Here is a 13,379-nt window from a genome sequence, read left to right as displayed (position 1 = left end):
CCTCAGTATTTCTGCACTGCTAGAGGAAAGGGACCATGTTCTGTTTAACTCTGTATCTTTATTAGTATGCTTTGAATGCATTAATTATTGAATGAGTGTTTTAAGGCAGTTTTATGTGAAAGGATAGTTAGACATCAGTACAGTTTACTTTTCAAAATATTTTTTACAATAAGTTAAAATAAAAGTAATTATTCTTTGTATAAATAAAATTAAGATTTTAAATGAAAGCAAGTTTTATTTGATTAAATATAGGTTTAGATAAGTTAAACGTTACTTTTAGCTAAATGACGAGATAAGAATGTTGTTTGTTAGTTCTGTCTTCCTTTTTCTTTCCCTTCAGGAAAGGCTAGTAGGAAAAACCAGAAATGGAGAGGACCAGATGAAAACATTAGGGCAAATCTTCGTCAGTATGGTTTAGAGAAGTATTACCTTGATGTCCTGGTTTCAGATGCATCTAAACCTTCTTGGAGGAAGGGCACATATTTTGATGCAGTCATCACTGATCGTAAGTTTATTTTTATACAAAAGTAGGGGTAGGATTAGGTTCCTAAAGTCATTTACATTTAAAGTACAAAATTTATCAGTACAACAAAAAAAGCCAACTTGTATTAGTGTTCCCCTCACCCCTGACTTCTTCACATAGTTAGAAGGAAAAAATTATGAATGTAGGGCAGGACACCAATTTAGCTCAGTGGTTTTGATTTTTTAAACTATATGTATTAACTTGTCATCCCTTTTTCTCTTTGGCTTATTTTTTAAGACATAAATTTGTTTTTATATTAGTTTTATATTTGACCGTAATTGGTTATTAGTATAGCAACTGGAGCCAAAATGTCATTTGCAATTATGGTATCAGATTTGAAGAAGAAAGTTTCAGATATCTCCCATTTCTCTATGTGTAAGCTTTTATGTTTTTTTTTTTTGTTGTGCCCGTTGTAACTGGCATCTCCTTTATAGAGTTACAAGAAATTTGGGTGTGACCCACTGTGCTTGTGAACCCACTGAGCTTCAAGAATGTGCATGAGAACTTGTTTTCTCATGCCATGTGAGTTCTTGGGCTTTTCAGGCATCCTATCTAAGAATAAATCTGCCTTTTCTATAGTATTTGGCAGTAAATCTGTATATAGTGGCATATAGTATCTCAACCCTTCCATCTCAGACCTTTTCAGTTCTTTGGTAACTTAGATATTTTCAAATCTAACAAAAGAAAAATTAGCAAGTATGAATATCAGTATGAATATACTTTTGAAAATTGAGTGACTTTTTATTAATAATCTACTTTATTATTTGCTCTCACTCTCTATGTGTATTTATAAAAATACGTAATTTTTTTCCTGATCAATTGAGAGTAAGTTGTATACATCATGGCCCTTCACCCTACCCATACTTCAGTGTATATTTCCTAAGAATAGGGATAGTCTCTTAGATAGCCAAAGTACAGTTACCAATTTCAGTGAATCGCTAATTCTTTAATCTGTAGTTTCTCATCCAGTTTTGTCAATTGACCCAGTAATATCCTTTATAGCATGTTTTTCCCTGAAGTGCAGTATCCAGCCTAGTGTCAGGTATTGCCTTTAGTAGTCATATCTTTTAACCCCCCTTTAATTTGTAACATTTTCACGACCTTTCTCTGTCTTTTATGACATTGACATTTTGAAGAATACAGTCACCTGCTTGCCTGCCCTCCCAGTGTTTTAAATAGAATGTCCCTCTTGTTATTCATTCTCAGCTGGAATATTGCATAGGTGATGTGTCCTTCTCAGGGTGTCACATCTGGAGGCACATGATGTCCATCTGCTTCGCAGTGGTGATTAGGTGACTTTTGACTATCCGTGTTACCTCTGTTTTCTGTCTAGCTCCATATGGTATTAGAGAGTCTACAAGAAGAACAGGTTCACAGAAGGAAATACCAAAGGGGATAGAAAAATGGTAAGTAAAAGTTAAATATGGTATGTTACTACTTTGGGAAGAAGCATATTGCTTTTTTTTAATTAGCTTAGTTTAATAGTCTTAAAGTTTTTCACTGGTTTTTAAGTTTTTCACTGATTTTGAAATTTCGTTTTCTTTGTCTAGTCCAGAAAGCCACGTTCCTGTTTCCTTGAGTTATCATCTGAGTGATATGTTTTTTGACCTGTTAAACTTTGCAGCTGAGACCCTCGTATTAGGTGGAAGACTAGTCTATTGGTTACCAGTGTACACACCAGAGTATGTAATATTAAATAATTTTACTTTTAATTATTTAAAATATTAAATAATTTTACTTTTTCTTATGGTATTTGTATATCTAGCATACTTTTTTTCCCTGTCTCTAATCATATTCAGAGTAAATATCTTTGTATTTAATGTGTATGATGGCCTTCATTTACCAACACGCTGCATAAAACAGGCCCCTTCTTCTTATTGATTGAATTGCTTTGAACTTTTTATTTTACATCAGGGGTTGGCAAACTACAGCCTGTGAGCCTGATATGGTTTTCAGCCTGTTTTTGTAAGGCACTTGAGCTAAGACTGGTTTTTACCGATTTAAAGGGTTGTTAGAAAAGAAAAAAACAACAAAGAAGAATATGTGTCAGAAACACATGTGGTCCACAAAGGCTAAAATATTTACTATCTGGCCTGTAAGAGCAAAAGTTTGCCCCTGTTGTATATCATACTTAGCTCGGGGCCTGTGTGTTCAATAGCTCTTTTGCCAGGCCATAAACTTAGATAAATTTTAACAACTTAGCTGAGTGATTCATCTATCAACTGCTAGTTAGCTTGAATATATATTGGCTCTTATGATCACCGTAAGTGCAGTAAAATCTTTTTTAAAAGCTAAGACCAAACAAACTAAGAGCTATGCATATATTTAAAACCCTGATTATGTTCAACATTATTGGTTTGGGTTTTATTATTCAGTAATTATTAATTATAAACAGAGCTGTGTACACCAACAATGAAAGACAAGATGTGTTGACAAAACAGGATCTTTAGATTTGAAAGGCAGTGTCAAGCTGAAAATTTGGCTATTTGTTCAATATGCTATAGATATCTTTTTTTAGAAATTATTTTAATTTCTATATTTACTATACATAATTGTACAAAAAGCATTTTAGACCAGTGATATCTTGTTTGTCTTTTCATAATGGTGGATGGTCCCTCAGCAGTTGGAAGCTATGCTTTTTTGTTGTTTCTTTTATAAATGTTTCATTGGGAGCTACCATGACCTAACTTTATTTTATTATTATTATTATTTTTAAATAAATTTATTTATTTATTTTTTGGCCGCATTGGGTCTTCGTTGCTGCGCGCGGGCTTTTCTCTAGTTGCAGCGAGCAGGGGCTACTCTTCGTTGCGGAGTGCGAGCTTGTCATTGGGGTGGCTTCTTTTGTTGCAGAGCGCGGGCTCTAGGCACACAGGCTTCAGTAGTTGTGGCTCATGGGCTCTAGAGCACAGGCTCAGTAGTTGTGGCGCAGAGGCTTAGTTACTCCACGGCATGTGGGATCTTCCCGGACCAGGGCTCAAACCCATGTCCCCTGCATCGACAGGCGGATTCTTAACCACTGCACCATCAGGGAAGCCATGACCTAACTTTAGTTTTGCATCTTGTTTATCAGCTAATAAGACTGTACACATTCATACCCATACCCCTTAACACAGGGCTTATGTTCTGTTAAGAAATAAATTATTTCTTAATTCTGGAAATAAGAGAAATTAATTCCAAGGAGTGAAATGACTTGTCTAAAGTTAAAAGCTAGCTAGTTTATTGTTTTCGTTATTCCTAGTGCTGTTCACATAATTCAACATCTTGCCAAGATCTCAGGTGTCTGGTATGTGAAGTGATAGATGGTGTTTTATTAATATTTTCAGAGAAGAGCATATTTGTTTATTTTTATTCTAAAGTGGTTTCTGCCTTAGACAAGGTGAACTCCAGTAGCAAACTAACTTGTCTTTTTGTTTTAATTCAAGTTTTCAGAGCTGGAATTTTTAAAAATTTATTTCAAATATATTTCAAATTTACAGACAAGTTTCAAATGCAAAAAACTCCCATCTCTCCCCCATCCAAATTTTCCAACTATTAACATACACCTCCTCTACCCCCCTTTCCTCACCCATTACATTAATCACATGCCCATTATCATTAATCTTTTTTGGAACTATTTGAGAAGTTGCAGATATGATGCCCCATCACCCCTGCATATTTCATTGCATTTCTCAGAAGCAAGAGCATTGTTGTCAAATCACCATCAACCCCTGAAGTCTGGAAATCAGCATTGATAGTGCTGCTGTCCAGATCATGGACCCCAGTCAGATATTACTGATTGCATTCTATCTAGGAAAATGTACTGCATTGACCCATCATGTCATTCTCCTCCAGTCTAGAGTATTTCCTCAATCTGTCCTTATCTTTTGTGTCCTTAACAGTTTATAGAGTACAGGGCTTGTATTGTGAAGGTTGACCCCTAACCCGGTCCATCTGATGTTTCTTCCTTGACCAGACTCAGGCAATGCTCTTGGTAGAAATACCACAAAAATGATACTGTGCTCTTAGTGCACTGCATTGTGGGGCACACAGAGCCAACCTCTACTGGATGTCTTAAACTTGATCATCTGGTCATGTTGTTCTCTGTCAGGTTTCTCTGCTGTGAGTTATCATGTTCTTCTCGATTACTATTTCCCAGGGGGAGGTATCACAAGATTACACCAATATCTTGTTCTTCATCAGGTGACTACTCACATTGACAACTCTATTGTTGACAACCACCATAATGATGACTTTTCTATTCCATCATTCCTTCTGCATTTTAAGTTGGCATTCTACTATAAGGATTAGTTTTCCCTTCCCTCCAATTAATTTATTAATTTATATTGGTATGGAGTCATAGATTCCTATATTATTCATTGGGTTATAATTTATTACTATCATTATTTTGTTGTTCAAATTGTCCCAGATTTATGATCAGCAGGAGTCCCTCTGAGGTGGCTCCTCTGTCCTTTTGAAATATCCTCATTAGTTTTTGTGTGTTTCTTATATTCTGGCATTTCTGACTTTCCACCATTTTGTAGTTATTATTTAATTATAATTGAAATTAAATGTGGTTATGAATATCTTGTGTAATTCTTTTATTTATTTCTTTTTTATAAAAAGTCAAACTGGAGGCACTTTCAACTATTTTAGTATTTCTGAAGACCTTAAAAAATGGCCACTGGATATTTCTTCAGTGACTTCTCTTAATAATTTTCGACAAGGGGAAATTTCCAAGTCCATATAACCAAAGGGATTTTTTAGAAGTAAAAAAGGGAAGCATGTTTTTGTCACTTTTTTTTTTTTTTTTTACCTTAGATGTTTTATCAAAGGACAAATTTCATCCAGGCTAGGACACACATGGAAAGACTACTATGGCATTTACTTCCCTGACTTATTTGTCATGTCTTCTGATGTTCATAACTAGACTTCTTTTGTGCCTTCTCCTCCCCTTAACTCAAAGTGATCTTATTAATGAACTTAGTTTGTCTTGAGTTTATATTAGGGAATGAACTATTTTCACTTTTGCAGTAAACATAATCCAAAGTATTTACTCTTTTTAAAATAACACAGTATTAGATGAACTTAAAACTAAAGTCATCTGCAAAAGTTTGAAATAATGTTCTTGCTTCTGAATTAAACAATTTAGAATTAGTTTGGTTATGTTGTATTGCAAATATAGCTTTTTATTAGACTAGGAATAAAGAATTCATTTAAAAATTGTACCTTAGCACAGCTTAATTTGAAAACTTTTGTATTTTTGGTATAGTGAATGTAGGCTTTTAGTCCTACTATTGAATTAATTTACTCAGCCAAATCCTGTTATATGATTGAAGTTTAAAAATAAGACTTGCACATTATAATCAAGTTAAGGTATTATTCATTAAACCCAGAACATTTTTATTTTTTTTAAAACCCAAGACATTTTGAAAGGTATAAGACGATAAAAACAAAATACTACCTAACAGCTTAGTTATTTGTGAAGAATTGTCAGAACTGATGATTGAAAAAGGATTTTCTCACTATTTGGTAATTTAAATTGTGGTGAAGAAACTGCTACTCAACAAACTTCTGCTTCCTCTAGTGCAGATTCTCCCCACTCTAGTATATTGTATTTTGGGCCAGCATCAAGACACTCTGTATATGTTATGTCCTTCAACCTTTATTTATTCTGTACCCATTGCTTGATATACTGTTTCTTCTTTCCTCAGCCCTAAAATTCTAGTCATCTTTCAAGGCCTGGCTTAATTGTTACCACCTCTGTGACACTTTCTGAAACCTTCTAAGCAGAATTCATCAATCCTTCATATGTGCTCTCCTAGTAGTTTACTTATTACTCATAGAGACTTACCACATAAAATTATTCTTGACTTTTGGTATTTGTGAGTTTATTATTCACAATTTCAACTATTTGCAAATGACCCTGAAGATCTGTGTAACATTGATTTGGGCAGGGCATACATTCAACTCGTGTATTTGATATTATAGGAGTTGCTAAGCTGTTGAGTGAGTGTAGCTTTTTGCCCAGGTTCCACATATCCCTATGTGTTGTTTTCTAATTGTCATTTATACACAGATAATGCTCTTGAAGTGATTAGAAACTGTGTTTCTTTGTGAAGGATGTCCTTTACTAGAAATCCAACTGCTAGTGCTTGTGATAAAAATGATGACAAAGTGAAGAAGTCTAATAAAGTACTCCAAAGTAAGATTTGGGGATAAATTTTAATTGTGATAAAATGAATTTTTTGGTGGCTCAGAGCCACACAAAACAGAACAGAACATGTTGTTTTTCATCTTTCATACAGGAAACAGAGAAAAGTGATTCTTTAAATTGTTTTCAGTAAGTGCTCCAATCAGCACAAAGTCTGTTTCTCAAATGGGAAGTGAAACTCTAATGACATTTGGGAATAGTTAGCTTGAGTCATGAAGATTCACAGGAAGATAAATGACTGTCAAAATTGATTGATGGAAAAGCTAGGGACCTATACACTTTTTTTTTTTTTTTTTTGCTTTTTTAAAAAAGCTTGAAATATAATTTGTATACCATGAAAGTCACCCTTTTAAAGTGTACAACTCCATGGTATTTAATATAACCTCAAAGTTATGCAACCATCACCACTGTCTAATTCTAGAACATTTTTTTAAATAAGTTTATTTTATTTATTTATTTATTTATTTATTTATTTTTGGCTGTGTCGGGTCTTCGTTGCTGCACGTGGGCTTTCTCTAGTTGCAGCAAGTGGGGGCTACTCTTTGTTGTGGTGCACAGGCTTCTTTGTTGCGGAGCATGGGCTCTAGGCGTGTGGGCTTCAGTAGTTGTGGTGCACGGGCTCAGTAGTTGTGGCTCGTGGGCTCTAGAGCGCGGGCTCAGTAATTGTGGCGCACGGGCTTAGTTGCTCCGCGGCATGTGGGATCTTCCCAGACAAGGGCTTGAACCCGTGTCCCCTGCATTGGCAGGTGGATTCGTAACCACTGCGCCATCAGGGAAGCCCTCTAGAACATTTTTATCATCCCAAAAAGAAACCCTGTATGCATAAGCAGTCACTACTGCTCTTGTCCCTAGCAACCACTTATCTATCTCTGTGGATTTACCTATTCTGGCTGATTTAGATTTTAAATAGATGCTTAGATTATAGGGGAATAGTACTAAAAACAAGGAATTTAGATAAGATACCATACTATCATAATAGTCTAGGCATAGTACAGATTTATAGCTTCTACTTAACAGATTGCAAACAGTCCATTAGTATGAAATATGTTAGTAAATATATAGTAAATAATTTTTAACTGCTGTTTTTTATTTTTTAGTGTGATATTTTGGGAGTACACTGTTAAATTGTTTGGCTCATTCATATAATAGAGTAGTGGTTAAAAACAAGTTTGTTAATGATAATGATGACCTAAATGATGTCCTTTCATGCTTAAACTCAAAGATCAAGTCAAAAAATAATCTAGAACGTGTAAATGTTTTTCTGCTGTTAAGCCAAATGCCAGTGACTTAGTTTCACCAGTTTAGCATTATTCATGTCATAAATATTAATTAAAATTGTATTGGTTTTGTACTTTGATTTAATTTATAAATTTGTTTTGGGTTTTATAGTTATATAAATTATATAAGCATGAGGAATTTATGTTTGTATACATTTAAGAAACATTTTAATAAAAATACCTTGTCAATAAAAGGTATATAAATAAAATTTAATAAAAATACCTTTTCCTTTGCCAAGAAATAAGATTTATTTTCTTTAAAAAAGGGTACATTACTAAATTTGACAATTTCAGACATTTATAAACCCTGATGTTTGCAAGCCTAAGGTCAAAACTATATCTTCTCTTTGTTACCATTACTTAAGTCTGTCAACTATGGTGTAGAATGTATTCTTTCATATCATAAATGCTTTGTATGAAGACTCCAAATTTGACATCAACTTAATGTTATAGGAGCACAACATTTCTGACTGTATAGTGAACACTAGAGAATTATTAGGTGAGATGAAATCTGAAATGGCCATTATTTGTTGGAAAGCCCTAAGGAGGGAGGCAGAGAATGACTTCAAGAGAATTCCTTCCACTGATAATGAAGTGAAGTGCATTATGAATGTTGCTAGGTAAGTGGGTGCTGAAAGTTTTGAGCATGTGGTCAAGGTAATGAGGGAGAGCTTGTTGAAGGTCACAGGGACCTAGAGAAATCAGTGAACGAGTGGTGGGGAAGACGGTGTTGATGCATTAGAATTGGCTGGTCGGACGGTGGTCCTTTACAGGAAGCGCTGATCACCACCTTTCCCGTTTTGGATCAGAGCTTTAAGATTTCCCGTATAAGAAATGTTTGCAGGCTGTTTATCTAGAAACATATGAAGGTTTGCAAAGGAAAAATAAAAACTGGCAGTCACAGTGTTCTTAAAGGTGCCCCTACCTAGTGAGCCCTCTCTCCTGCTGTTCTTCTGAATTCTGCTCCATAACTGTTTCCCCCACACTTGTTACCTGTTTCTTCTACCAAGATTAGTGCCAACAACCTATCAGACATGAAGTTCTGAACTACTGCACCCTGACTGTCCTGCTTTCTAGGTGTCGTCATCTTCATTCACTAAGTACATGTGCTGTACAGCAGCAGGCACCACTGCTCTTTATCATAACTTTGGTTTTATTTCATGGCAGAGGATTGATGTCATCTGTAGTGTTTAGTTTAGTGGTAGTTTATCTGAATAATCTTATATAACAAGGTTAATAGAGGTCTCAAGATGTCATAAAAAATTTTGCAGGGACATTTCATTTTAAAGGGGTATATGCTGTAGTGGACTTTACTTTGGGAATTTATAAAAATCCCCAGTTGAATCAGTCCCTCATGAATGTTAGGGGGTTGTTGTGGAATGTATTTCTGTCTGTCTTATGTGCTCTTGTGGGATCCTTTAGGGTAGAATTGTCATCTTGTATTTTTGTGGTTTAAATGCTTGGCATTCTTCAATAAAACATACTTGTGTTCTCTCTCATCCTCATTATACAGGTAAAAAAATTAAACTACTTTCTTTGGATGTGGTAATGTTAAATACTTTGCTTTTTAAAAATGCAGATTGTTTATGGATTATATGGACAATTAACGTATGTGAAATAAAATGGTATAGCATGTAGTGGGAGGACGTCCCATACCACCCTGGATAACCCCCATGGTGATCCTTTGCGGGGCGCACATGTGAGTGTTCCTAACAGTCAGCTGTTCTTTCTTCAGATACACTGAAGAGATGGTACCCTGGCACCCTTGCTTGAAACTCATCAGCAACTGTGAGCAGAAGCTTTCCAGTCACACATCAAGGCGCTTGATAACGATGGAAAAGGTGAAGGAATTTGAGGTAAATTATCCTAGTATTTTTCAGATAAATTCTGGAAGAATTAGAAGTAGATTTTTCTAGTTTTCCTCTAATGAAGTTTGGAAATGTTAGTCCTTGATTTTTTAAAAAATTATTGACGAGGGCTTCCCTGGTGGCGCAGTGGTTGAGAATCCGCCTGCCAGTGCAGGGGACACGGGTTCGAGCCCTGGTCTGGGAAGATCCCATGTGCCGTGGAGCAACTAGGCCCGTGAGCCACAACTACTGAGCCTGCGCATCTGGAGCCTGTGCTCCGCAACAAGAGAGGCCGCGAGAGTGAGAGGCCCGCGCACCGCGATGAAGAGTGGCCCCCGCTTGCCGCAACTAGAGAAAGCCCTCGCACAGAAACAAAGACCCAACACAGCCAAAAATAAATAAATAAATTTAAAAAAAAATTATTGACGAGTTCAGGAAGAGGCAAAAGTTGAACAGGTTTGTGGCCTTTGGTGGAGTTTAGAGGGTAGGAATAGAATATAGAAGTTGAAGACTAGAAATAAAAGTTGACCTTTACTTTTCAGGCTTATTTGACATCCTTGGGCTAACACAGTTATAAAACAGAGCACTCTTAATTAAACAACCATTGTCTAATTAGCAATGTACTAGTTACCGTTTCTTTCCAAAAGCAGAACCTACTTGATTGCAGACTATACTAAAGAGAAAATGTCACTCTGTATAAAGGAGAAAGTAATTTGCCCCCATCTGTTAGGGTCCGACACGTGTTCTCTCTCTCTTTTTCTTTCTCTTTCTCCCCCACACATAATTCATTTAAGCTTGAGAAGAAAGAGCAAAACATCTGTTCCTTCATATCCAGATCAGAATTGATATGAATAATACCTCATAATGGAGCTTAATTAAATCTACAGAATGCTCCTTGGGCTGTACTTATCTTGATTGACAACCAAAGCTCTTCCATATTCACTAGAAATCTGAGTAAGCCCCATCTTTGTTTTGGATTTGTAGGGCAAGGGGAAAAGAACAGGATGTTACTGCCTGAGGATTTTGTTTTACTCATCCTTACTCTGCATTTGATTTTTTTCATCTACTTCACAGCTTATGGGTTCTTTCACAATAATAAAAAACTAATGTTTGTACAGTCCCTTTTGCATATATTATTTTACATATTTCTTGTTTTTGTCCTTTTAATTTCCATTTCCTGTCTGTCTCTAATTTAGACCCTTATTACCGTATACCTGGTTTATGCTGATAATCTCCTAAATTACCTTTCTCCTTCCATTTTTCACACCTCTAGTTCTTACATGTTAAATAAATCTTCCTAAAACACTGCATTCATTAAGTCACTTCTTGATGCAAAAATTTTAGTGACTCATTTTTATGACAGAGTAAGGTTCAGAATCTTCAATGTGACAAAATTTCCTCAATAATTGGGCTCCAGTATCAGGGCATTTCTGAAGGCTAAGCTATGTGTATATATACATATACATATGTGTGTGTGTGGGTGTGTATAAAGTTGATTGGTGTCCACTCTTACATATATGTGTATGTATGTATTTGTGTACACACATACATACATATGTAAAGGTATATGTGATATAATTAAAATGAGTGTCTGATAGTCATTTTAAACAAATACTAGACGTTTATATGCAAATAGCAGATATTCTTGGAGTGGCATCTTGTACTCAGTATACTTATGTCATAATTATTCAGCATGTTCTTAAAACTTTTAGATTTACATTTAAAGAAGAAATATATTAAACAGTTATTTTACTTTATAGTACACCTTGCTTTTCTTCAAATTATATTCCTGGACTTTGCTGCTCACATTTTATACCAGACAGGTCACTTAATGTTTTTTGGAAGTCAAATCTCGTTCCAAGGATGACAGTTTACCATAAAACGTTTAAAACATAAGCAGTTTTCAGAAATTCCAAAAGAGGAGTTTTCAAATTATTTGACACAGTGACAACCTTCCAAAGCGATCATTTAAAATGGCCACCATTTATTTGGATATGCAATAAGCCCTCCCTATCCGAGGGTTCCACATCCACAGATTCAGCCAAACTGTGCATCCTAAATGTGGTACACGATCCACAGTTGGTTGAAACTGAGCATGCGGAACCCGTGGATGCCGAGACCCGACTCTCAGACTTGAGCATCTGCCAATTTTGGTATCCACAGTGGGTCCTGGAACCAATCTCCTGTGGATGCCAAGGGAGGACTGTACCATAGAAGCCCTCTTAACTAACCTCATTTCAAACTCAGTTGATTAACCAGTACTGGCTATTCCTGCTCTAAAACACAATGTGTGATGCCTAGAATAGGTCAGATACTTTGAGCTAGTGAGTTACTTGGTCTCTACTATATCTGTATACTTCTGTACTTACAGATGAATTGTCTATTGTGAGTCACTTGTGTTTTTCCTGTGAGCTGTTTATGCCAGTTATATTTGCTATGGCATTTATATAATCTAATTAAATACTAGTTAGACCAGTGAAATATGAATGGAAGAATAAAGTTGTCATTTCTGTAGAAACAAATATGAATGCTTTAGAAAGATAGGACAAAGTGAATTGCTAAAAAATTTAGAGTCTTGTATTGGAAATGGTTGAGATAACTATAACAGGTTGGAAAAAAGTTACTGCAATCCAGGTTTCTGTACTGAGGTTGCTTTGTAAGAGTCTAAGTTCTTGCTTCATTTTACAGAAGCCAAAACTGGGCATCTCTGCAGGTCTTAATTCTGTATCAAAAGATTGATAACGCGGCATGTGGAATCTTAGTTCCCCAACCAGGGATTGAACCCACGCCCACTGCAGTGGAAGCGTAGTCTTAACCACTGGACCACCAGGGAAGTCCCTGAATATACAATTTTTTAAGTTGAAATAAGATGTTTAATATATTAACAAAGCATTTTAATTTTTTCCTGCTTTTACTGACTTTTTAAATTAACTGTAGTCTACTCAGCCTGCCATAACAGAATACTGCAGACAGAGTGGCTTAAATAAAAGAACTTGATTTTCTCACAGTTCTGGAGGGTGGAAGTCCAAAGCCAGCAGGTTTGTTTTCTGATGAGACCTCTCTTCCTAGCTTGTAGACAGCCGTCTTCTCTTTGTGTCCTCTGTACATACACACTGCTGATGTTTCTTCCTCTTATAAGGACATTGGTGCTATTGGATTGCCACCCCATGGTGATGGCCTCATTTAACTTCATTCACCTCCTTTAAGGCCCTATGTCCAAGTACAGAAATATTGGGGATTAGGACTTCAACATACGAATTTTGAGGCACACAATTCAGTCCATAACACTGATTATCAGTATCTGTCACATTGAATAAAAGCCTTCTGTTGTATGTTAGAGTATGCTTTTTTCATACTCTCCCAGTCACTTCTCATGTCTTTTATATTTTGAGGGAAGTAGTAAGACATTTGATAATTCAGATAGTAACATTACAGCTCTTAGAAATCACAGCACTTAGTGTACTTATTTGAGTTAGTAATAATAAGAATAATAGCTAACATTTATGTGCCAGCCACATGAGTAATACGTATAAAAAACA

At 35.7% G+C, this 13,379-nt stretch overlaps 1 protein-coding gene across 4 annotated transcripts in view; it reads left to right on the top strand.

The window, feature by feature from the left end:
* The window catches only part of TRMT11 (tRNA methyltransferase 11 homolog), a 64,563-nt gene that overhangs the window by 32,121 nt on the left and 19,063 nt on the right, over nt 1-13,379 (top strand). For all 4 annotated transcript variants that reach the window (XM_036872042.1, XM_036872044.1, XM_036872046.1 and 1 more), the window contains exons 9-12: nt 341-505; nt 1,857-1,929; nt 2,074-2,205; nt 9,729-9,849. In XM_036872042.1, coding sequence (XP_036727937.1) covers nt 341-505; nt 1,857-1,929; nt 2,074-2,205; nt 9,729-9,849 — 491 coding nt within the window. The remainder of the gene's footprint in view (nt 1-340; nt 506-1,856; nt 1,930-2,073; nt 2,206-9,728; nt 9,850-13,379) is intronic.

The sequence above is a fragment of the Balaenoptera musculus genome, chromosome 12, assembly GCF_009873245.2.
Source record: "Balaenoptera musculus isolate JJ_BM4_2016_0621 chromosome 12, mBalMus1.pri.v3, whole genome shotgun sequence".
Classification (NCBI taxonomy): Eukaryota; Metazoa; Chordata; class Mammalia; order Artiodactyla; family Balaenopteridae; genus Balaenoptera; species Balaenoptera musculus.
The sequence above is the reverse complement of the archived record's forward strand: the minus strand, read 5'-3'. Positions and strand labels throughout refer to the sequence as shown.